A 27,086-nucleotide genomic window follows, 5' to 3' on the forward strand; every position below is an offset into this window, starting at 1 on the left:
TTGGGGTTTTTTGTGCTGTTCCAATACACACAAAAGGAAATAAGCATATGTATAACAAAATGTGTAATTGCAATAATCTTCTAGGAGAAATACTTCAATTTCTGGAACAATTTCAAGGATCCAAACACTTTTGGACATGACGGTACACACTGTTATCAATATGTTGCCTTACATAAATAACAGTGCCTTTGAACAAACACACAGCGAAAATCAGCAACGATTAGGAGAACTGTTTTAGAAACAGCCGATGTTGGGGACCAGAGGTTGTGATTTTGCAGGACTGATATCAGCTCGGTTAGGAACGGAGAGAAACAGAAGGGGGGGGGGGGCAATCAGCTAATTGCTATATAGAAATTTATGGCCTTGAGATAGCTGAATAGCTCACTGGTAGCTTAGGATTGAATTCCTTGGCATGGAGTGTACCTACTGCACATACTCACACACACTTTGGTGGTTGCTCTTCTTGCCAACAAGCTATACACTACATAAGATAATGACACCAGATATAAAAAGTAACTTAATTCCAAACATTATTTACTTTCAAGCTGTCGGACTATACAAATCTTATAACATGAGAATCACCCTTTGAAAGAGTCTTTTGAAAATTTTAATTAGGACTTAATTTATGACACATTTATAGATAAGGAAATAAGCCTTGAACATTATCCCAAAGGCCAAAATAGGAATAAAACTAGTAATACAGTTATAAAATAGGAAATAACCCTTGAACTTTATTCCAAAGGTAAAAATAGGACATTTTGGTATCTATTATTACTGTTACAATTTTAACAAAGAACAAAATATCAGAAGGGGTCAGACCAAGTGCAGTCATGCTTTTTTAAGTCATATTACAATAATTAAAAAATTGGCTTCTGGAACAGAGCTCTGCAGAATTTCCAGAATACTAATATTGCTGATTCATATATTAAAGAACAGAGAATTGCTGACAAGACTTGCTGCCTGTAATGAGTTGCAGAACATTATGCAGATGTACACAGTCAAAGGCATCTACCCCAGTCATCTGGACAAGTAAAAGCATAGAGAGCATAACACTGACCAGATCAAAGGTAATGTTTAAAGTCCTATTATTTACCAAATGAAGTCAACTTTATAACATTTTATTTTAATTTTCATTTCATAAAACAATAGTACACACACCATTGTTGGTTATAAATAACTTAATGACAAATGTATAATTGGTGGAGGAAGGTTGAACTAGATCGACCTAGGTCTTTTTTCAACCTAAGTAACTATGTAACATGAAAATAAGCAACTGTGTAATATATCTTATCAGACAATTCTGCTTCTTTCTCTGCCAGAATTGATCAGTCCCCTCCCTCCCATCTATACAGAATCTCATCAGTAACACCTGACATCTCCTATCTCAGTAATGGGAAAGTCTTCACTGAACATAGATTTTACGTCAGAATTGAAAATTTGGATAATGACTGATCAATTCTAGCAGAGAGTCAAATTTGTCTGATAAGATATATCACAAATCTGCTTATTTTCATGTGTACCATTGATTTCTGAAATAAAAATTAATCCAGTTATGCTTTAAACATTAAATTATACATCACTACTTTTCCACAAGAGCTAAATTCACAATTCTGCAAGATCCTGAAGTGTCATCTAACAATGAACCCTTGCTAACCAAATGTCTGAACACTGCATGCCCAGGTAACTAGCGTTCTGGGAAGAGTATTTTTCAAGGCTCGGCAAAGTAATGTTGTGATCCAAACTAAGAACTTTCATATGCAGTGGAACAATACCATTCGCTTCACATGGTAAGCCAAGTGGTGCTGCCATACACTAAAGCAAAAGGGTAACGCTTTCAACTTTTGACTTTCAGGCTCCGTATCTCACCATTCACTACAAAATCGAACATGAGACTACCTTCATTTCCTAGACAATCATCTTGGTTAACTCATACATAAATTTGACTTGCAACTATTTAGCATATGATTAGTTATGCAGATTCTTGTCATGCCCCTCTATTGTTACAGTTTTGCTCTTGGTGGTGGAAAAATATTTTTCTTCCTGAATTATATAAAATTTAAACCCGTTTTCTTATCCCCTAATAGTTCAGTGTGTTATTAAGTTAGTTCTGAAGCGAAAAGTCACTAGTTTGAATAGAGGAGAAGCCATGAAGAAGATTTCCCAACAAAAGAGAAAAAGCTTTATCCAGCTCATCGATAGCGGTTTCTCGACCAAGAATATTGCCAAACTGCATCATGTGAGTGTCATGACAGTTAGAAGAATTTGAAGTGAAGTACGTCCTTACACTCAAAAGAGGTGGATGTCCAGGGAAAATATTGGAGTCAACAAGTCGGATCATCACAAGGTCTATTAGTTCTGGAGTGGCAAACACGGCAGTGGAGGTGGCTCATATGCTTTGTAATAGTGAGATCACAGACGTCCATGCAAGCATTCTGCGACAAGTCTAGAATGGTGGCCCGAAAAGAAGGTGAAGAAGCCTTGACTTCAATATCATGATAAGTAGTGTTGGCTTGAGTTTACAAAAAGTACAAAAAGTCGACAGTAGAAGATTGGAAACATGTGATTTGGAGTTATGAGCCTGATGGCTGCAAATGGGTCTGGAAGAAAAAAAGGGGAAAAGGAGCTAATAGATCGAGAAATTGAAGGAATTGTCTAGTTCGGTGGAGAAAGACTGATGCTATGGGGTTGTTTCACAGCCAAAAGCCTTGGATACTTGACCAGGACCAATGGGGGTCTCAATGCTGACCGATATGATTCTCAATGGAATTTACGTCTAGACTGTGACTGGGCCATTCACACACATGAATGTGCTTTAATCAAAACCATTTCATTGTATCTCTGGCAGTATGTTTAAAGGAAACCAACCACCAGGATTTTGCTATATAAATTAAAGGCAGTGCCATACTGGCATTAGGATGCTGTATCTAACCATACCTTTTGTTGAAAGATCAGATGCTTGATTGCTGAAATATCTTTAATCAAAGTTCCAGAAATGCACTGCATCTTTGATTGGTGTGTGGATCGTGCCAGGCTTTTGTGGGTCGGGTCCTTGCTGTAATTTCATCTATCTGCACCTTTTTTTATTATTTAAATATTTATTTAAATATCACGCTGCACAGTTATTGCTGCTGTTAGCGGTGCTTGCACACTGCCACAGTAAGGATGTCTTCATTAAAATGGCGCCGGAGTCCACACGCATGTGTACTGCGATCTCCAGCGCCATTTTATTGAAGATACTGTGGAGAAAACCATGAGAGGCATCAGCACGTGTGCAGGTTTTTATTTTTTCTATATCTGCGCAAGCGCCCCCGCTGCTCATGGTCTTCTCCATAGTGTCTTCAATAAAATGGTGTTGGAGATCGAAGTACACAAATGCACGGACTCCAAAGCCATTTTAATGAAGATATAATCACTGTGGCAATGCGCACACATCGTCAACAGCAGCACTGGTGGCATGGTGCGATATTTACATAAAGAAAATGGGGTACTTCATAAAGGACGTAGAAGGAGGAATTTACAGCAAGGACCAACCCACAAAGACCCAGCCTGCTGCATACACAAATCAAAGGTGTACTGCATTTCTGGAACTTTGATTACAGATATTTCAGCAACCAAACATCCAGTCTTACAACAAAAGGTATGCCTGGATTCATCATCCTAGTGCCTGTATGGCACTGCCTTTACTCTATATAGAAAAATCCTGGTGGTTGGTTCTCTTTAAACACACTGCCAGAGATACAATGGAATGCTCAATTAAAGCATATTTATGTGTGTGAATGGCCCAGTCACAGTCTAGACCAAAATCCCATTGAGAATATGTGAGAATATGTGGCAAGACTTGAAAATTACTGTTCACAAACGCCTCCATCCAATCTCACTGAGCTACAGTTACTTGGCATAGAAGAATGGTTAAAAAAAAAATCAGCCTCTAGATATACATATGTGATTAAGACATACTTCAAAAGAATTGCAGCATTAATTACACTGAAAGGTGGTCCTACAAAGCATTGCCTCAAAGGGCTGAATACAAATACAAGTTGTAATTTCCAGACTTATGTTTTTAAAATATTTAGAAAACCATGTATCATTCCGTTACACTTCACATCTACTCGCTACTTTTTGTTGGTATATAATGGAAAATCCTAATAAAATACATTTAAGTCTGTGGGTGTAACATGAAAAAACAAAGTGGAAAAATTGACAGGGTATGAATACTTTTGCAAAACATTTTACATGTAATTCTGAGCACCAGTTCATTCAAAGATGCTTTGGTGATGGTAATAGTCCTAAATTGATTGTGTTCAAATTTTGTAGGAGGTTGTCTCCTTAATTGGGTATAACTGAAAAGGGCTTGTAAAAACAAGAAACTTCACAATTTCTCTAATTAAAAATCTTCTCCTTTCTCAAGAACAAAGGGATTTTTAGTTTTATTATTTACTACTTATTACCTAAGTTACAAGCCACCCCCCACAATCTATCAGTGGTGGTGACTGGGCTCCTAGTCAAGGAGCACAACGCTTACAAGCTCTTTGTTGCAAGCATTGCTCTAAAGCTAGCGACAAGCTTCTGTAGAAAACAGCATTTTTACTTAAAAAAAACTCCATGGCCGTTGCCAATTACTTTGAAAACCACTCTGATCTGTGATAACACTACATGAGGCTGCTCCTCTCACTGTGTCGGAGTTGAAAATTTTACCCTTAGTCTTCAAACTATAGAAGAAGGACGTTAAGGAGGCACTTAATCATCTCCTGATCGTACATCAAACGACGCCAAGAGAGATCATCTCAAAATACTTAAGGGGACCCTTTCCAATTGAATAAAAAAGGATTCTAAACATTCCTCACAACCTTTCAAGATGTAAACCAGTTGTAAAAGAAGGTTTTCCAGACAGAGCCACGGATTAATCTTTAAACAAAATAAGAAACTTGCAAAAATATATGCTAATGTTGCTTTCTTTTGTGAAGGAAGTAATTCAATATCCTTTACCAAATTCTTGGTAAAAGGCAGGTGAACAGGTACATGATAAGGTAGAATACGTATGTAACACAGTACAATTACATTATTTGTAGTCATAATTACATTACACTCAGTCCATAACATATTATACCTCTCTTTTCTATTTACTTTATTAGAAGCAGATGTTTATTAGAGAGCTCGAAGGAAACCAGAATTTAATAAGTGCATCTGCTCCTCCGTTATTCAGTTCTCTATCAGGTCAAGAAGCCATCAAGATTATGTAATATCGAGAAATCATTTTAATACCATACAATATAATTGCAACCCAGGACCTGGATTCATTGGCTTCTAAGGGAGTCCATACACAATAAGGAGATATAGGCTCAACGACGGTTCAGCTGGCAGCTATGTCCCTCTACTCCATACACAGGGGTGCTCATTCTACCAAGCACTCTTGTGTTGTCTATCAGAGAGATGCTTTCAGACTCATCTGGCGAGCCTTATCTTGCGGAAAAAGTATCAAAAGTCCAAAATCAGACATGCCAGATCCCTATGCCCCCTCCTGCCCCCTGCCAAGTTGAAGACCTCCATACCCATTAGACGGTGGGTTGAGCACACTGATACCGGTGGGTTTGGCTGACTTTAGTCCGGCGCAGTGGGATTGCTTCATGCTTTTTTTTTTTTATCAAAATCAGTGTGAGTGTACTATGTACCCTATATTGTTTATATGCAATATTGCTTTTTATTTATTTTTATAGCAGGGTATATGCTTATTTTGTTCCTATCTTAATTTTTGTCTGTTAAATGGCCACAACGTTAGCATGCCGCTATGCAGTGCATGTACAACTTATACTCAGGCTCATGTCTTTGGTTTTTCCTTGTTTTTTCTGTGCTATCTACAAATTGGGTGTGGTCTTCCGCTCCTTGAGATGGATATTTATTTTATGTAGCTTCCCATGATGAGGTATCCGTGCAGTGAGGCCTCAGTCCTTCCCTGCCCCATCTACATTGACGTAATTTGGTGAGGTTTTAATATTAGGGAATTAGGGATTATCCCGATTGTGATACGCCTTGTCGTGGTGAGATGGCTTTACACCTTTTTTTCTTAAATCATAAACAGAGTGTACTAAGTATCCTATGTTATTTATATACACTATTGTTTTATTTACAGCAGGGTATATACTTATTTTGTTTCTATTGTATGTTTTTAATGTGTATGGATGCCTTCAGATTATATTACCTCCATATCTGTCTACCAGGAGAACAATAGCTTGATGCAGTCAGATGCCGTTGTGATACCTAAATAGGATTTAAAAGCACTGCGTGGTGACAACAATAAATGGCATGTAGCCTACTCAGAAAGGAAATTAATGCATATGCAAGGTTATAGCTGCAGCTTCACTAACTGAGGAAGTAAGAAAACACATTACAAAGTTGGCCATCTTGCTTCAGTAATTAGAAATAAAATTGAACACTTGGTGATCTGGCCAGATTGGACGCTAAAAAGAGGTAGAAAAACGAGGAGACACGTGTTTGGATGTTGTTGGTGCTGTGAGGTAGAGGGGCGAGATCTGTTGCTGCAGCCAGGTCCTCATGCCCATGAATGTACTATACAGATCGGAGCTGGATACACGTGCTATGCTCATGATATCCATTATCAAAAGGATCATAAGGACTATTGTTGCCAGCTGGAGCTGGGATAAACGTGCTACGATCACGATATCCATCGTCTAGAGGAGTATAAGGAGTGTTGCTGGCTGGAGATGGATTCCAGACCCATTTGTACCCATCAGAGGCTAGTCTATTGCTCCAAATCACCCATTTCCTATCTTCTACTGTCCACTTTCATACTTTTTGGCAAATTGGAGAAAACGCTTGTTATGATGATATTGAAGTTTAGGCTGCTTCATCTTTTGACAGGCCACCATTCCAAATTAATGTAACATGCATTGCATGATGCTTGCATGGACGTCTGTGATCACTGTTACAAAGCATACGAGCCACCTCCACAGCCATGTTTGTCTCACCAGAAGTAAGATCTTGTGAGGATCCAATTTGTAGACTTTGATATTTTGCCTGCACCATCACTGCTTGGCTTTTGAATGGATGGATGGACTTTATTTCATATTCTTTCAACTGTCATGACACTCACATGATGCAATTTATGCAATTTTCTTGGCCAAGAGACCGCTATTGATGCCTGGATGATGCAATTTCTCTTCTTCATGGCTCTTTGATTCGAACCAGTGACCTTTCGCTTGAGAATTAAAGAGCTATTAGAGAAGATGAGAACAAGTCAAGTTGTAATTTGTAGTATACAGGAAGAAAAAGATTTTTTCACCATCAGTAGTAAAACAGTAACAATGCAGTGACAGGACAAAAATCTGCATAAGCAATCATATTCTAAATAGTTGCAAGTCAAATCTATGTATGAGATAGCCAAGATGATTGCTATAAAATGAAGGTAGTCTCACATTCGAAGCTGTAGTTGATGATGTAATATGGAGCTGAAAGGCAAAAGTTCAAAACATTGTTACCCTTTTGCTTGTCAATGTATTTGCAATATCAGAGTATACAATGACAAAATGGGTTGGATATTGTAAGCAAATAATTATCCTCCCATGATGCCAGGACCTTTTCCATACCACATGATAGTTAACATCAAGTGATTGGTTCTTTCCAGCTTATGAGCATGGCAGTCTGTGAAGGAATCATGCTCTGATTAAGATTGCAGAAGTACAATAAAAATCCGTCACTTTTTTTCTCGGTCATGGTTTCTATCTTTAAGTGCCATGGAATTTTAACCATGTTATAATAAAACTTTTGAATTTTATGCCAAGAAGCTGGAACAATTCCTTTCACCCTGCCAACTCCGTCAACATATATATTTGTTAGGAGGGTGGGGCGTCATCTCCTGTGCACAGTCCTCTTCTATGTCAATCCAAAGATTCAGGTCTGGGTCTGGCTGGGCCATTCCAAAACTTTGATCTTCTTCTGGTGAAGTAATTCTTTTGTTCATTTGTAGGTATGCTTAGGGTCATTTTCATCCTGAAAGGTGAAATACCTCTTCATCTTCAGCTTTTTAACAGAAGTCTAAAGGTGGTGTGGCAAAATTGATTTATTTTTGAAAAGATTATTAATCTGCTCCACATTTATTAAAGCCCCAGTTTAAGATTCTGAGAACCAGCCCCAAAACATAATGCTGCCTCCACTATGCTCCACAGTGGGTATGGTAATTTGTAATTGTGGCTATGCGTCAAACATACCTTTTGGAACTATGGCCAAAAAGTTCAACCTTGGTATATATATATATATATATATATATATATATATATATATATATATATATATATCTCAAATATATCAGATATAAATATATCAAATATACCAAATATATCAGACCACAACACATTTTCCCTTATGCTTTTGGCAAATGTAGCTTTTGGCAAAACATAGCCAGCCTTGGATATTTTTTTTTCTTATTATAATAACAGGTTTCTATCTTGCTACCCTACCACACAGGCCAGACGAATGAAGATTAATGAAAATTGTTGTCACATGCAGTTCACAACCAGTGCTTGCTAGAAATTCCTGTCTTGTCATGAAAATTAAAGCCACTTCTTGAGAAATTACTTCACATAGTTCAATCGTATGTCTAACAGGAGAAAAACTAAAAGGTGAGAAAGCGCAATAGGGTGTTACCTGTAAAACAAGGGGTGAGGGGGATACCTCCTCACCTTGGGTGGTTTTGTGACAAACCCACTACAGTGCATGTATAGGCTGCTGCAGATCCACGGGTGTAAAACACCAGGCTGAAAATATAAAGAGAGTATATGTGGATCCTCTGCGCTGTCATTTATACTGCGGAAGAAGAGACTGCCTTGAAATGGGTAGAATTAAAAAAGATTTGCTTCATCGGACTCATCCATTCAGTTTGTAATGACAGCGCAGAGAAACCACATATATTTTCATTATTCATTGTATGTCTAATATTTAAGCATTTTTGTACCTTTCTCCTGACTGATATAATTTAACATTGAGATTCCTTTGCGGTGTTGTAAGCTGTTTACAGACCATGTGTTTCGTTGTAAAATGCAACTAATAAAATATCAGGAAAATCCTACTGCAGTAGAACAGCTAAACTTTATTAAGGGTTAATCACATTGACTTTAAATGGTGGTAGCTGTGCAGTGACTACTATTTAACATGAATTTAAATGTTTATGGCTAATCCTGAACACAATCACATACACAACTATAAGAGGGTGTTCCCAGTTACGCACGCACATTATTTTATTTTTGTTATTTTTACTTTTTCACCTTAAAAATTATTTGTTCAAAATATGGGTGACATTCGAGGTGGAAAAAGTACATGGTATGATTTTTTAATGTTACAAACCTGGCATTGTAACAGGGGTGTGTAGACTTTTTATATCCACTATGTCAGGGCTAATTTTCTTTAAGTGCTATATTTTGCCAAATCCTAATAATGTGCAGTAGTTAGGCTTTATCTCTGCTTGCTGGTTCGATCAATCATCCAGTGGTCATTTATTTTCAATTTGCATACTTGTGGTCACGTGAAAATCGCATATAAGAGATCTGGTGACTACCAATCAAACCGGCAAGCAGGTAATAATCCTAATGTGGTGTACCTTATGGCAATACAGTAAAATATTGTACAGTACTTCCCTTTAATAGTCTAAAGGGGAACCTATTCGCCTTACCGAGACTGACACACCATTCCAGCATGCCAGTGAGGAAACTTTTAAGCCGCAATGCTCCTCTTAGAAATATTTAAATTGTCTCTTCAGGGAGGAAGAAAACTAACTCTGATGCCACCTATTGGAGGTAGCAATGCTAAAAGTCAAAAGTGACCCTCCAACAAGTGTTATCATATGACTTAGGATTTATGCCAGATCAGAACCTCAGTTTGCAGACACGTTTCGGGATGGTTATCCCTCGTCATTGCAAAGTATGAGGTTTGATCTAGCTGGATGAGAGGCTAAGACGAAGAGACAATTTGAATATTTCCCAGAGGAGCATTGCGGCTTAAAAGTCTCCTCACTGGCATTCTGGAATGGCGTGTCAGTCTCTGTAAGGAGAGTAGCTTCCCCGTTAGACTACGTCTTAGCCTCTCATACAGCCAGATCAGACCTCATACTTTGCACTGACGAGGGACAACCATCCCGAAACAACGTGTCTGCAAATTGAGGTTCTGATCTGGCATAAATCCTAAGTCATACGACAAGACTCCTTGGAGGGTCACTTTCACCTCTAGGATTGCTACCTCCAATAGGTAGCACCAGAGTTTGTCTTCTTCCTCCCTTTTAAAAAAATGCATTGGTTTTGTATAAATTAAATCTGATGGTGGGGCCCACTGTTGCCAAGTCTGACACTGCAGACAGATCCTCATGAAGAAGCAGCACTAATGTAGTCCAAAATGCAAATCCCCACTGATCATAAAGGTACGTCAAATCTCTGAGGCTATTAAGTGACATCTAGCTTTGAGGGTATTATCTTTGGAAATACAACTGATCTACTTAACAAGTGGTTTTTGTATTAAAATTTGGAATACATGATTTTATCCAAGAATACCAGAACTTAAACAAGGCTTTATTCACACCAGCGTATTATGTAAATAAAGGAACATTTCTTAGAAAGAAACTTTAAGCAGCACAAACCTGGTAAGAATGGGATAATCCTTTGTTTTGGATCCTTCTGCCCACCTTCCACTGGAAATTTGTCCAATATTTGCATCTGTAACAGAATTTATTCATGAATTAATTGTATAGCATGGTACAGGACAAGACATACTTCTCATGACAGCAAGTCTATTTCATTTAATGGAACCTAAACGCATTAAGCGCTAGATGTCAAAAGAAGATTGTGTTACATAGATTTTCTTTTACCTTAGAAAATAGAAAATTGATTAATTAATATGGGAGAAACTAAAAGAAAGACACTTCTGCAGTCTTCAAATGGGTTTCATACATAGAAAATTAAAAAAAAATACCCAAGTCTTCTTAATAGAACAAAAACTCTACCATATACATAGCATTATTATAATCTATTTGGTAAAACAAAGTATAAAATGAGATAATATAAAAAAAGCAATTGAAACAGATTGGAAATGCCACTTGTGAATGAACTTGACAGATCCAGTGGATAAATTATGCTGCTACAATCCATAACTGTCAAGTCGTAGAGAAAATTTTCCTGTCTTTTGTGGAGCAATTTCTTGATGTGTGATGAGAATTAACATATAAAATACCATGGACAAAGAATATGTACATTATTCTATGGATATTTTTAGTTGCATTTATCCACGGAAACCCATAAAACAAAAATGTATTAAGTCCCAGAAAAATGTCTTAGCGGGTACAAGATACTTATTGATGTCCAACTTATGATTATTCTCTCTAACAACGTTACCATCCCTTAAATCCAGAAGATTCGTATGTAGAACATGTTATACAGTTGCATGCAAAAGTTTGAGCACCCCTGGTCAAGTTTACTGATATTCTGAACAATTAAGCAAGTTGAAGATGAAATTATCTGTAAACGCCATAAAGTTAAGGATAACACATATCCTCTGCATTTTAGACAAAAAAAAATATATATATATATTTTTTACATTTTTAAATTCACAACAAAAAATAAAGTTGGCCAATGCAAAATATTGGGTACCCAGCATGGTTAGCTTGTAAATGTTTTTTGTAGCCAGCCAAGAGTCTTTCAATTCTTGTTTGAGGGATTTTCATGCTTTCTTCCTTGGAAAAGTCTTCTTGTTCTGTAAGATTCCTGGGTCCTCTTGCATGCACTGCTCTTTTGCGGTCTAGCCACAGATTTTCAATGATGTTCAGATCAGGGGACTGTGAGGGCCATTGTAAAACCTTCAGCTTGTACCTTTTGACCAGGGCCGGATTATAGGCGGGGCAGGCGGGGCTGGAGCCCAGGGGCCCCCACCAAAAGAGCTTCTAAGGGGGCCCCCACCATACTTGGCACTAGGCACCTGTCAGCATTTTTTTTTTCACACCCTCTCCCCCTCCGTAAAGACAGTCTAATAAATCAGCTGTGTTTTCGGGGGGGCACCGCTATTTATTTGCATCTGCGGGCACAGGACGCTGATTGACCTCGGAAGTACCAGCGGCCGCTTGAACTTCCGGGGTCAGAGGTGTGCTAATGCTCTCTGCTATGTGCTGCGGCCGTACCTAGAAGCAGGGGCACGGTGTGGTGGGCCGCTGTCTGCTGTCCCCGCTGCGCTCCTTACATGCCAGGCACACTAGCAGGAGGCAGCGCGCTGTTCCGGCTCTGCTGTGTGCCGGCTCTGCTGTGTGCCGGCTCTGCTGTGTGCCGGCTCTGCTGTGTGCCGGCATGTACACTGCAGAGGAGCGCAGCAGAGCCGATGACCGCAGCTTCCTGTTTCCGTTCCTATTCAAATGTATTTGCGTCTTTCAGACGTAAATACATTTGAACAGCGCGCCGGGACTGGGCCCCGCCCCCGACGTGCAGCAACTTGATGAGATCAGCACCTTGCTGACGTCATCACAGTGCTGCCGGCGCCACACTGGGGACATGAGGAAGCGAGCGCTCCATGAAGGAGCTGAAGAGACAGGTGTAATTAATGGGGATGAGTGAGGAGGGGCAGAGGACACAACGGGGAACATTTGTGAAGGAACACAGCTCTGTGACAGGCAGAGGAGGAGTACTGTATTCCGAGGGAGGGGGGGAGGTAGGAGTGTGTAGGGATGGAGCAGTGTAATTTGTGTGTGTAGGGGGTGATGAGGGTTGTATTGTGTGTGGGGGGAGGGGTAATGGAGGGTGCATTGTATTGTGTGTGGAGGGAGGGGTAATGGAGGGTGCACTGTATTGTGTGTGGGGGGGAGGGGTAATGGAGGGTGTATTGTGTGGGGGGAGAGGTCATGAGGGGTGCAGTGTTTGTGTGTGGGGAGAGGTAATGAGGGGTGCATTGTATTGTGTGTGTGTGTGGGGAGAGGGGTAATGGGTGCATTGTATTGTGTGTGGGGAGAGGGGTAATGGGGGGTGCATTGTATTGTGTGTGGGGAGAGGGGTAATGGGGGGTGCATTGTATTGTGTGTGGGGAGAGGGGTAATGGGGGTTGCATTGTATTGTGTGTGGGGAGAGGGGTAATGGGGGGTGCATTGTATTGTGTGGGGAGAGGGGTAATGGGGGGTGCATTGTATTGTGTGTGAGGAGAGGGGTAATGGGGGGTGCATTGTATTGTGTGTGAGGAGAGGGGTAATGGGGGGTGCATTGTATTGTGTGTGAGGAGAGGGGTAATGGGGGTGCATTGTATTGTGTGTGGGGAGAGGGGTAATGGGGGGTGCATTGTATTGTGTGTGTGAGGAGAGGGGTAATGGGGGGTGCATTGTATTGTGTGTGGGGGGAGGGGTAATGTGTGTGGGGGGAGGGGTAATGGGGGTGCATTGTATTGTGTGTGGGGGGAGGGGTAATGGGGGTGCATTGTATTGTGTGTGTGTGTGTGTGTGTGTAGGGGGAGGGGTAACGGGGGGTGTATTGTATTGTGTGTGTGTGTGTGTGTGTGTGTGTGGGGAGGGGTAATGGGGGGTGCATTGTATTGTGTGTGGGGAGGGGTAATGGGGGGTGCATTGTATTGTGTGTGTGTGTGTGTGTAGGGGTAATGGGGGGTGCATTGTATTGTGTGTGTGTGTGTCTGTAGGGGGTGATGGGGGGTGCATTGTAGTGTGTGTGTGTGTGTGTGTGTGTCAGAGATGTGTGTGTAAGAAGCAGTACTGTGTGTATATATGAATTAGAGCAGTCTGTGCGCCCCCCCCAGAACTATATGGGTTCCCCAGAGCGCTATGTCACCCATCGCAGTGATGAGTACACCACCAGAGCTGTTTGCCACTCCAGTAATGTCTATGCCCCCTGCCCCTCCTGTAATGTATATATCGTAGCCCCCAGCCCCTCCTGTGATGTATATACAGCAGTGCTGTCAGTGTGCAGTCATGTGTGTTAGTGACAGCCATCGTGAAACAGCCACATGTCCTGAAGGAGCTAGACGGAAACAAGCAGGAGAGGTGAGTGAGGCTGCTGGCGACTTTCCCATATTAATACCTGTAAGGGCTCATGCGCACGTAACTGCTGAATATTCTGCAGCGATTTGACAGCACATGTGCGCGTCAAATCGCTGCAGAAACACTGCATAATGGATGCAGTTTCTCTGTACAAAAAAAGCCGATTTCATGCGCTCTGGCTGCTGCCCCCACCATAGACAGAGCGGGAGCTGCATCCATAGCGCACGGAATAATTGACATGCTCATTTTATGAACGCACGGATTTGGGTCAACATTTTAGCACCCAAATCGCTGCGTTCATAAAAGCATTGTGCACACGTATCATGCACAATCTACATAGATTGTATAGGGGACGCAGGACGCATGCATTTACACTGCAGTGCTATACGCAGCGTAAATGCATGTAATTACGCAACGTGTGCACGAGCCCTAATGCGTCTGTGTCTGCATGTATGTCAGTGTATATAACTGTGCATATATTTGTCTGTTTATATGTATTTTTCTGAATTTGTCTTCAAATATGTATATACGCATGCCTGTGTGTGTATGTGCGTGTCTGTGTGTGGATGGGGCCCACTGAGACTCACCCGGAGGCCACAAAAACCTGGAGCTGGCCCTGGCTGCCTTAACATTGGGATCAATAAAAAATATGTGACAAAAGCGGGCTTTACACGCTACAATATATCTAACGATGTGTCGGCGGGGTCACGTCGTAAGTGACGCACATCCGGCATCGTTAGTGATATCGTAGCGTGTGACAGCTACGTGCGACCCTGATTGTGCGTTAAAACGTTGATTGCATACACGTCGTTCATTTTCTAAAAATTGAACGTCTTTGTTCATCGTTCTTGAGGCAGCACACATCGCTCCATGTGACACCCCGGGAATGATGAACACAGCTTACCTGCGTCCCGCCGGCAATGCGGAAGGAAGGAGGTGGGCGGGATGTTTACGTCCCGCTCATCTCCGCCCCTCCGCTTCTATTGGCCGGCCGCTGTGTGACGTCCCTTTCACTTCAGGAAGTGGATGTTCGCCGCCCACAGCGAGGTCGTTTGGAAGGTAAGTACGTGTGACAGGGGTTAATCGTTTGTGCGACACGGGCAACAAATTGCCTGTTCCGCACATACGATGGGGGCGTGTGCGATCGCATACGAGATCGAAATGTGTAAAGCAGCCTTAACTCTACTTTCTGTGTGTAAGTGGACAGCTGTGATTTACCCTGGACTGTGTCTGTATTGTAGTACTGTAAATCTGAATGTGGCAGAACAGGATAAGATAAATGTTCATTGGATTTATATCTAAATGCTACGGTTCGTGCTCTACTGTTATGGCTAAAAATGTTAACGTTATGGGGCCCCCACCAGATTTTCTGCCCAGGGGCCCCCACCAACCTTAATCTGGCCCTGCTTTTGACATAGGCTAATATGGATGTTGAATTGTGTTTAGGATCCTTATCCATTTCTAGAAGTCATCCTCTTTTCAACTTCAGCTTTTTTACAGATGGTGTTATGGTTGCTTGAAGAATTTGTTAAACTTTAATTGAATCCCTTCTTCCCTCTACCCGTGAAATGTTTCCAGTGCCATTGGATAGAACACAACCCAAATCATGATTAATCCACCCCCATGCTTAATGGTTGGCGAGATATTCTTGTCATGACATTCTGTCTCCTTTTTTTCCTAAACATTTGGTTAGATCATTGTCGCCAAGGAGTTCTATTTTAACCTCTTCAGTTAACACGACTTGTTTCCAAAATACATCAGTCTTGTTTAGAGGTTATTTTGCATACTTCTGATGCTAACTTTTATGGTTAGGACGCAGGAGAGGTTTTCTTCAGATGACTCTTCCATGAAGGCCATTTTTCTGTAGGTGTCTCTGAACAGTAGAACAATGTACCACAACTCCAGAGTCGGCTAAATCTTCCTGAAGGACTTTTGCAGTGTAGTGAAGGTTCTGATTTTCCTCTCTAGCAATCCTACGAGCATCTCTCACAGAAATTTTGCTTGGTTTTCCAGACCTTATCTTGACCTCCACTGTTTCTGTAAGTGCCATTTCTGAATTACTTTTCGAACTGAGGAAAGGGCAACTTGAAAACGCTTTGCTATTTTCTTCTAGCTTTCTTCTGCTTTGTGGGCCTTCACCATTTTGATTTTCAGAGTGCTAGGCAGCTGCTTTGAAAAACCCATGGCTGTTGTTTTATTTGCACAAGGTTAGAGGAAGCTGGGTTTTTATAAAGCTGTGAAATTTGCATCACCTGGCCTTTCCTAACTATGATAATGAACAAGCCACAAACCTAACAGGCTAATAAAGGTCTGAAATGATAGTCAAAGTTATCTGAGCACACAAATCTCCAAGGGTGTTCAAACTTTTGCATTGGCCCATTTTCATTTTTGTAGTTTTTAAAATGTTAAAGATGAAAATATTTTTTTTGTTCTTACCTAAAATATAAAGGAAATATGTCATCTTTAACTTTATGCCTTTTAGAGAACATTTCATTTTCAACTTGATTAACTGTTCACAATAACAGTAATTTTGACCAGTGGTGCTCAAACTTCTGCATACCACTGTATCAAGAGATGGGCGAACCCGCAGATGTTTGGGTCCGTCCGGACTTGGGAAAAAAAAAATTCAGGTTCAGGACTGGACTTGACCCCAACGCCGAACCCCATAAGTCTAAGGGAGTCAAAGTTAAGTGTTAGAAAATGATGTTAGTAAGGGCTAGTGGGCTGCAAAAAGAACCAAAACAGGGATTAAAGCAGGAGAATAATACTTGCCCAGTTTCCACATGGCTGTCACACTGTTTCCGGGTACGCTCAGTAAATCTCATGAATATTCACTGCTTCCCCCGCCAACCCTCTGTGACAATGTCTGTGTGCGCCTCTACCCTCTGTGCCGGAGTCGGTGATTGGTTGCCCTCACACTAGCTCTCTGGGTCCCTGAAGTGAAGTGTAAAAATAAAAAATTGGAAAAAATAGGTTCCCCTGTATTTTGATACTCAGCGAATATAAAGCCAACAGCTGGAGGCTGCATGCCCCAGCTGTGTGTGTGTGTTATCTTGGCTGTGTATCAAAATACGAGGAGCTCCATTCTGCTTTTTATTGTTATTTAACCCTAGAATGCGCAACCATAGAAATCTACCATAGAAAACAAGTAACCTAGCAGGCCTGCGAGGCACCAGGTATACATTCTAGGGTTAAATATATGAACATATATACGTTCTCCCCCAATTTTGATACCCAGCCAAGATAAAGCAGACACCTGGAGCTGGTATTCTCACGCTGGTGAGGATCACAGTTATTGGGTCCTCCCCATCCTAAAAATACTAAAAGTAGCACTCCGCAGCCACCCCAGAATTGCGCATCTATTAGATGCGCCGATCCTGGTGCTTACCTGCCTCATCCGATTGCCCTGCAGCACATATAGCCTAATCCGGTAACCTGGTATTGAGTTCAATGAGCCTACCTAAAGTCATAGCTGGGGTTTCATGGGAACTCCCAGTTGAGACCTCAGGTGAACACACTGACGTCACCGCTCTCACAGCTGCAGCTCTGTCACTGTGTCGCCGTAGTGATTGGTTATGTTTTTGAATGTGTTTTGAGAATTAATAAATTGGAGAAAGGTTTTTGGTTTTTTTAAAGGAATTTTCTCTGTTTTTATTTATTTTTTATAACACAATTAGTAATGGGGGTGGGTCTCATAGACCCTCCCCCATTACTAATATTGGGTTTGATAACAGCTGTGATTTTTTAACAAATCACAGCTGTCCTTAACCCCTTATATTACCACAATTGCCACCACTCCAGGGCAATCAGGATGAGACGGGTAAGCACCAGGATTGGCGTATCAAATGGCTGCACCAATTTTAGGCAGGCTATTTCTTAGGCTGGGGAGGGCCTCCTCAGCTTGAGGATAAGAGCCAACAGCTGTCTGCTTTATCTTGATTGGGTCTCAAAATTGGGGAGGACTACACGCCATATTTTTTAATCATTTATTTAAATCATTTGAAAAAAAAAAAAACATGAGGGACATGGGGTCCCTCGTATTTTGATACACAGGAAGACTAACGCACACAGCTGGGGTCTGCAGCCTCCCAACTGTCTGCTTTATCTGCACTGGGTATCATGATGCAGGGACAGCAACCAATCACAAACACAGCTAGTTTGACTGCAACCAATCACAGATGCTGTCAAAGAGGGTGGGCGAAGGTAGCCGTGAATATGCATGAGATTTAATGAGCAGATCCAAAAGCAATTTGACAGGCGTGAGTGCGGAAACTTGCTAAGTAGAATTGTCCTGCTTTAAACCCCATTTTGCTTACTTTTTTACATTTTTTTTTTTATCTGGGTAGCCGAACCCGAACAGAAACATGGACTTCCCTGAGAAGTCCGTGGTCAAGGTCCGTGCATGGACACAAAGTGTCCTGTGTGGACACCGAACTTTACAGTTCTGGTTTGCCCATCTCTAATTATACCACAAATGACAAAAGCATTAGTGCCTAACCTTCATGTACATCCTTGTAATCTATGATAAACTTGCCATTACTTATATCTTCCATTTGTTTTGTTATATCACCATTTTCCATATAGGGAATGAAGGTAAATTTCATTTAACACACTGAGCTTATATGAAGCCTTGTTAGCAAAAACCAATGAGTACACAAAAAATGTTCTGAACAAGGCCTCCCAGTAAATTTAGAATAAATGAGTGCTTGCCACATCACAACTGTAATGAATCATCAGAGAGATTGCTAGGCTCAGCCCTTTGCAATGTATAAGCAGTGAGCAGCTGCCAATGTGTTAGTCTACTCCAAAAGAAACAGAGCAAGCCCCGGTTCTAACCACTACGACAGTTGGTTTGTATTAAGAGTGGGTGGACCACATTCTGAAAGATGCAGAAATACAAAGTCCCGCTATTCCTGAACGGATAACAGCTGTTTTGTTGATGACATCCCAAAAAATTATAACCACATGATGTTCAGAGTTTAATGAATAAAATAGAAATAAATAATAAAAAATAGAATAAGCAGATCCTAATCTACTGTACTCAGAGTACAGTAAATTAGGAAATTGTAAAGGCGAACTGCTTACACATCTGTGCCCAGGTCTCTCCATCCGATAAAGTATCACTCTTACTGGCTGTGTGAAATATTCTTAGTCAGCAAGTCTACTTCCCAAAGATATTAAGATTTTGCTGAACATTGCCTCTCAGATGTCCGAGACTTTCCCCTTCCCTTCTGAAAAGAAACCAGACTTCATAACCACAGACAAGGTCCTGAACTTCATCATAATGAAGGTGGAGCAACATCTGGGGCAAAGATGGCTCTGCTTTACCAAACATTTTCATGAATGAGGTCTAAAACGGATACATGCAAAATGTGAAAATCCTGCTATCTTCATGAGTTTTACCATAAAACTTCTGTCTTACAAACCATTAAGAAACCAGGAATCTTTCACATCAATAAATTAGTCCATTCATAAAAACAAAACTTTCAAAAGAGTAGCTAAACTTTTTTTTTAATAATCTTGTCTAGCATGGAAAGTTATTAAACCTTGCAAATCAGTTTATTAGGGAATTTGTATTTATTCCTTAAAAAAACGGCTTTCAAACTCATCCTTGTTTGCTGGCCTCTAGCTGCAGTGATATCAGAACGTACTCATTTGGAGTACAGATGATGGCAGTGAAAGGGTCAGCACCTGTGTCCTCCTCTGAGTGTTGTGGCTTATCAGACCAATCTCCCGCAGCAGCTTCGCCACAGAGTTAAGGCCGCTTTACACACAATGACATAGCTAACAAGATATCGTTGGGGTCACGGAATTCGTGACGCACATCCGGCGTCGTTAGAGAATGTCGTTGCGTGTGACACCTACGAACGACCGCTAACGATACGAAAAACGGCAAAAATCGTTGATTGTTGACACGTCGTTCCTTTCCCAAATATCGTTGCTCATTTTGGACGCAGGTTGTTCGTCGTTCCTGAGGCAGCACACATCGCTATGTGTGACTCCCCGGGAACAACGAACAACAGCGTTCCTGCGTCCTCCGGCAACGAGGTTGGAATGACGTTAATGCGGCTGCTCTCCGCCCCTCCGCTTCTATTGGTGGTCCACTGTGTGACGTCACTGTGACGCCGCACAAACCTCTCCCTTAAAAAAGAGTTTGTTTGCCGGCCACAGCGACGCCGTTAGGAAGGTATGTGCGTGTGACGTGTACTAGCGATATTGTTCACCACGGGCAGCGATGTGCCCGTGACGGACGCACGACGGGGGCAATTGCTAGCGACATCGCTAGCGATGTCCAATATATAGAGAAAAGAGAGTGCCATAGCGATGTCGCAGCGTGTAAAGCGGCCTTTAGTGTGACACAGGTGCTGACACATTCACTACTATCATCTGTACTCCAAATGAGTACATTCGCATATCAACGCAGCTGATAGCAGACAAACAGACTGTGGAAAAGCAGAGGTTTGGCAGCAACTTACAAATTATTTCTCAAAAATTAAAACAAATCCTGTAGTTTGCAACGTTTCATACTTTTTTATGCTGGACAAAAAAAAAAATTAAAAATGAAAGTTTAGTTATGCTTGAAGATTTTTATGAATGGATTAATTTATTGATGTGGAAGCTTCCAGTTTTCTTAATAGCTCGTAAGGCATACGTTTTATGCTGAGACTCATGAATATAGCAGGTTTTCCACATTTTAGACCTCATTCAAGAATAGATTTTGTAAAACAGATCCAAAAAAAAAAAAATTTAAAATTTAGTTACCCTTCTTTTGGGGACTCGTACTCCACAAAGGGGGCTTCCTGATTGCATTTATCATCTAATAGTATGCTAAACTGTCACAACCTATCTTGTAATCTATGTCCTACAAGATTGTGATCTCATAAGGACGGATTTTTAATGTTACTCCATGGTCAACTTTATCTGTAATAGAATATTTTTTTTTCTTCTAATATAATTATGTTTAGATATCTATACACTTTTGTTCTAGACACTTAAACTACAGCACAAGTAGCCTAAAAAGGTTGGTCTGAGAGCAAAAGTAAATTTTATTTCAATCTCTATATATTTGATGCTATAATCTAAGCTACTTGCTAATATACTTGTGTTAAAAATTCCCGACGGTGTTCCCCAACTACCCTATCTAACTGCTATTCTATTTTTTATTTTCTATTTCCTGTCTGATGATGAATCATTTTAGAATCCCAGTGCATGCTGGGATACGCAAACAAAGTGTCATCAGGGGGCAGAATCTGTGGGTGTGACGACAACCTTTGCCCCTTCCTGAAACGAAGAGTCATCAGGACGCTCGTTTCAGGAGTTGGTTTGTGCCTGCTGTATCTGTCCCTCCCTGCACTGTGCAATCTACACTGTGCGATCTACACAGTGCACAGCAGAGCTCTGCTATGGGCTCAGAACAGTAAACATCACAGAGCGGTGTGTACCCATCATGCAGGAGACCAGTGACATCTCCAGTGGGGGTGGTGCTAGTCTCGAGTCGTGCATGCCAGGTACACACACCACTCTATGATGAAATACTGTTCTAAGCCCATAGCAGAGCTTGGCTGTGCACAATGTTAATTGCACTGTGCAGATCGCTCAGTGCAGGGAGGGACAGACATAACAGGCAAGAACCAGCCCTTGAAGTGAGCGCTCTGTTTCAGAGAGGAGGCAGAGTCTGTGGTAACTGCCACAGACTCTGCCCCCTGATGACACTTGGTTTGCGTATCCCAGCATGCACTGGGATTCTCAAACGATTCGTCATCAGACAGGAAATAGAAAAAAAAAAGAAAAGTAGTTAGTGTAGATAGGGAACAAAGTAGGTTAGAAAGTAGCTTAGATAGGGATTTACCATATATGAAATTTACTTTTGCTTTTGGACCAACCCTCTAAAAGGTGGCTGAAGACCTCAATTAGCTGAAATCAGCCAACCGAAATTCCTCACGACCTGTCCAATAAACATGCCTGATTGAATGAACCTGCATGTTTTCTCAATGCAGAAAAGGGAAAAGGCAGCCTGAAGGCCTAGATGGTCTTATCTTCCTTGATAATAGAGGAACAGGCACTTTCAAATTCAAAATGTCTAAAACCTTTTCCTCCAATATTTGCCTTTAATGCAGATGCTAGCATCTTTACACTAATATTATGTAAGGTACGAGAAGATTTCAAAATAATATTTAATTTACATAGCTATACAATTAAACAGGGAAATGTACAGACAACTAGACATCACAGAGTAAAGGCCCCGTCACACGCAGGGATATCGCTAGCGAGCGTACCCGCCCCCGTCGTTTGTGCGTCACGGGAAAATCACTGCCCATGGCGCACAATATCGTTAGGAGCCGTCACACGGACTTACCTGCCTAGCAACGTTGCTGTTGCCTGCGAACTGCCTCCTTTCTAAGGGGGCGGTTCATGCGGCGTCACAGTGGCGGCGGTCACCCAATAGAAGCGGAGGGGAGGAGATGAGCGGCCGTAACATCCCGCCCACCTCCTTCCTTCCTCATTGCCGGCGGCCGCAGGTTAGCTGTAGTTCGTCGTTCCCGAGGTGTCACACATAGCGATGTGTGCTGCCTCGGGAACGACAAACAACCTACGTCCTCAACAATCAACGATTTTTGGGAAATAAACGACGTGTCAACGATGGACGATATGGTGAGTATTTTCCATCGTTAACGGCCGCTCGTTGGTGTCACACGCAACGACGCCGCTAACAATGCCGGATGTGCGTCACAGAATCTGTGACCCCGGCAATATATCGTTAGATACATCACTGCGTGTGACGGGGCCTCTACACAATTTCGTAGGTACAGTAGGAGTGAGGGCCCTGCTCACAAGCTTACAATCTATGAGACAATATGGGGGACACAATAGGTAAAAAGTGCTTGTCATGTATGGTTCAGTCATAAATCTAATAAATATGGGTATTTAAATGAAGCTGTATGAACTTAGTCATGAAAGATATAGACATAGATGAATATGAGGGACCAGATCCTGAAGAAAATATAGAAAGCGGGAACAAGGAACAGTTAAATAAGTGAAGTGAGGTGATAGGCATGTTTAAAGAGATATGTTTATGGAGTACACTTAAAAATCGGATTGTCTGGAATAGTGCATTCCGGAAATCCTATGCAGCACAAGAGAAGTCTTGAAGACGGAAGTCGGAGGTTTGGATTTTGAAGTGTGTTAGTATAAGATAAGTTGGAGAATTCAGAGCAAAGGTAAGGTGATAAACAGAAATGAGGGAGATGTATGGTGGTGTGGGAATGTGGAGAGCTGTGTGGCTGAGAAAGGTAAGTTTATATTGTGCGGATGGGTAATCAGTGTAATATCTGGCACAGGGCGGCATTATCAATGTAGAGACTGAACAGAAATATGACCCTGACTGCCACATACAGGAGAAATTGGAGTGGATATAGTTTGTTGAAAGGAAAACTGATAAGTAGAGAGCTGAAATAGTCCAGACGACAATGAATAAGGCTAGTTTCACATCAGCGTTTTTTTGCAAGTAGGCAAAAAAACGCAAACCGCATATGACCGGATCCTGTGGATTGAATGTGCAACGAATGCAACCACAGTTGTTATTTTACTGGATCCTTCTGCAGAGGGACACAGAATTTATCGGCTGGCACTGGAGTCAACTGATCGGAAATCAGGTGAACTCCTGATCTCACAGCCCGCACACGCTGCGATGGATGCAGGTTAACAGCAGTCACTGAGTGCTGCCGATTACCTGTGACAGTGTGCGGGCTGTGTAGTCAGGAGTTCAGCGGAGTTCAGATCAGCTGACTCCAGTGCTGGCTGATTACTTGTTCTGTGTCCCCCTGCAACCATCGCAGCGTGTGCGGGCTGTGAGGTCAACTGAGTTCGGCCAGCAATGGAGTAAGCTAATCTGAACTCAGCTGACCTTACAGCCCACACACGCTGCAATGGTTGCAAGGGACACAGAACAAGTAATCAGCCGACACTGGAGTCAGCTGATCTGAACTCAGCTGAACTCAGCCAGCAGAACAAGTAATCAGATCAGCTGAATCCAGTGTTGGCCGATTACTTGTTCTGTGTCCCCTGCAACCATCGCAGCGTGTGCGGGCTGTGAGTTCAGATCAGCTGACTCCAGTGCCGGCCGAACTCAGCTGACCTCACAACCCGCACACACTGCAATTGATGCAGGGGGAGACAGAACAAGTAATCGGCCGACACTGGAGTCAGCTGATCTGATTACTTGTTCTGCTGGCTGTGTGGTCAGGAGTAGGGATGAGTGAGAAGTAAAATGCTCGATGGGCTAAAAGCCCATGTCTATTTTTTTTTTTTTAATTCATTAAAAAATAAAAAAAAATAAAAACCCCAAACACATAACCCTAACCCTATGGTTAGGAGTTAAAGAAAATGTGTGGGCTCCCAAGCAGCAGTAGCTTGGTATTACCTTCACTGGCAATGGAAAATCCAGGGAAGCCCTTTTTTTTCATGTTTTTTCCCAAAAACTTAAAAAAAAAATAATGCAGGCTTCACCATATTTTTGTATGTTAGTCAAGTACAGCAGGCAGGTACGGGCTGCCCCCAACCCCCAGCTGCCTATTTGTACCCGGCTGGGAACCAAACATATAGGGAAGTACTTTTTTAATTATTTAATGAATTTGATGAAATAATAAAAAAAAAAAAAACAACGTGGGCTTCGCCCAATTTTTGTGTCCAGTCAGGTACAATTAGGCAGCTGGGGATTGGAATCCACAGCGCAGGTTGGCCCAAGCTTTCTGGGCCCCCCTGCTGCAAATTGTAGTCCGCAGCCGCCCCAGAAAATGGCGCTGTCATAGAATCGCCATCTTCTGGGCTGCACCCAGCTCCTTCGGCGGACCTGGTGCTGGGTGGAACATTGGGTAATAAGGGGTTAATACCAGCTTTGTTTTACCAGCTGATATAAAGCCCGAGATTCTTAATGTCAGGCCAAGTTTGACCCAGCCATTAGGAATCTCCAATAAAGGGTTAAAAAAAAAAAGACATCACACAGAGAAAAAATATTTTATTAGAAACAGACAGACACTTTATTAAAAATAAATACACAGACACACTTAGAGAATCCGTCTTTATTACTCCCTCTCACCCCTCCACGATCCTGGTCTTCTTTCTTCTGTTTTCTTTCTTCAACTGATGCAGCGCCACTAGAAAGCACGGGGGAGAAACTACTTTCTGGGCATGCTCAGTACTGAAAACAGGATCCTGCCTACCAGAATGCGGTGACTTCCGGTAGAGCAGGATCCGGCTCATTGAAAAGCACTGCAGATACCGCCGCATTATGAAGGATCTGGTGAGATGCAGTATTTTGTTGGAGGTCAAAAACGCTACAAGTAGCGTTTTTGAAAAAACATAAAATACTGCATCTCACCGGATGCAGTGTGTGCCCCACACAACCGCAAGTGACCACATATTGTCATGATTTCATTGCAATTGCATTGAAATGACAACGCATTTGTAATGGATCCGGCTTTGCGGCAAAAAATCCATTTGTGCCGCAGTTTAAAAAATGCTGATGTGAAAGTAGCCTGAGAGTGAAATTAACAGCTTTTGTAGTTTCAAAAGGTGAACAAAGGTTGGATCCTGGAGATGTTTTTTAAGTATGGGTAACGAGCGAATTAGTAATTGGAATAAGGAAAGTACTGTCTTAAATATGACCCCAAGACAGCGAGTATGCAGAATTCTGGTTGAACCTCCCCCTAAAAATTGTCATATCAGGTACAGGTAAGCTCACAGAGCTAGGAAACATGAGTATTTCAGCTTTGGAAAGCTACAGTTTGAGATATAGTGATGACTAGGAGCGGATATATCATTGGTGCAGTCTGTGCAGCTGTACAGGGGCCCAAGAGATCAGGGGTTCCATAACCTTCTTCAAAGCAGGTGGAATTGTACATAATGATGGGCTCTTGGGCTGCAAAGACCCCATATATTGTTCTTGCACAGGGGCCCTTTTCGGTCTGTGTTCACCAATGGGGAAGACATGATGTTAGAGACATTATACAGACAATTTCTAGTATTTTGTATGGTGGGGATGATATCAGCAGAAGAATTGGGTTTGATCGGTATATAGATAGTACTGCAGACTAAATCTGATGATTATTTATACAATAGGGGCAATGTATAGAAAGAAGGGGAGGGTGCATAGGATTGAACCTTGTGGAACCCTGACAGTAGGGGTAAGGGGTGCTTCACACACAGCGAGCTCGCTGCCGAGATCGCTGCTGAGTCACGCTTTTTGTGACGCAGCAGTGACCTCATTAGCGATCTCGCTGTGTGTGACAATGAGCAGCGATCTGGCCCCTGCTGCGAGATCGCTGCTCGTTACACACAGCCCTGGTTCGTTTTCTTCAAAGCTGCTCTCCTGCTGTGACACACAGATCGCTGTGTGTGACAGCAAGAGAGCGACAAATGAAGCGAGCAGGGAGCAGGAGCCGGCGTCTGACAGCTGAGGTAAGCTGTATCCAAGATAAACATCGGGTAACCAAGGTGGTTACCCAATATTTACCTTAGTTACCAGCCTCTGCAGCTCTCACGCTGCCTGTGCTGCCGGCTCCGGCTCTCTGCACATGTAGCTGCTGTACACATCGGGTTAATTAACCCGATGTGTACAGCAGCTAGGAGAGCAAGGAGCCAGCGCTAAGCAGTGTGCGCGGCTCCCTGCTCTCTGCACATGTAGCTGCATTACACATCGGGTTAATTAACCCGATGTGTACTGTAGCTAGGAGAGCAAGGAGCCAGCGCTCAGTGTGCGCGGCTCCCTGCTCCCTGCTCACACTGGTAACTAATGTAAACATCGGGTAACCATACCCGATGTTTACCTTAGTTACCAGTCTCCGCAGCTTCCAGACGGCGGCTCCGTGCAAGCGCAGCGTCGCTTGCACGTCGCTGCTGGCTGGGGGCTGTTCACTGGTCGCTGGTGAGATCTGCCTGTTTGACAGCTCACCAGCGACCATGTAGCGATGCAGCAGCGATCCTGACCAGGTCAGATCGCTGGTCGGATCGCTGCTGCATCGCTAAGTGTGAAGGTACCCTAAGAGGAGCGGAAGAAGATATTGTGATCTATGAC

At 42.2% G+C, this 27,086-nt stretch overlaps 1 protein-coding gene across 2 annotated transcripts in view; it reads right to left on the minus strand.

Annotated features, from left to right (window-relative positions):
• The window catches only part of SH3PXD2B (SH3 and PX domains 2B), a 259,726-nt gene that overhangs the window by 132,883 nt on the left and 99,757 nt on the right, over window positions 1–27,086 (minus strand). For both annotated transcript variants that reach the window (XM_075344622.1, XM_075344621.1), the window contains exon 3: window positions 10,637–10,712. In XM_075344622.1, coding sequence (XP_075200737.1) covers window positions 10,637–10,712 — 76 coding nt within the window. The remainder of the gene's footprint in view (window positions 1–10,636; window positions 10,713–27,086) is intronic.

Source organism: Anomaloglossus baeobatrachus, chromosome 4 (genome assembly GCF_048569485.1).
Source record: "Anomaloglossus baeobatrachus isolate aAnoBae1 chromosome 4, aAnoBae1.hap1, whole genome shotgun sequence".
Taxonomy (NCBI): Eukaryota; Metazoa; Chordata; class Amphibia; order Anura; family Aromobatidae; genus Anomaloglossus; species Anomaloglossus baeobatrachus.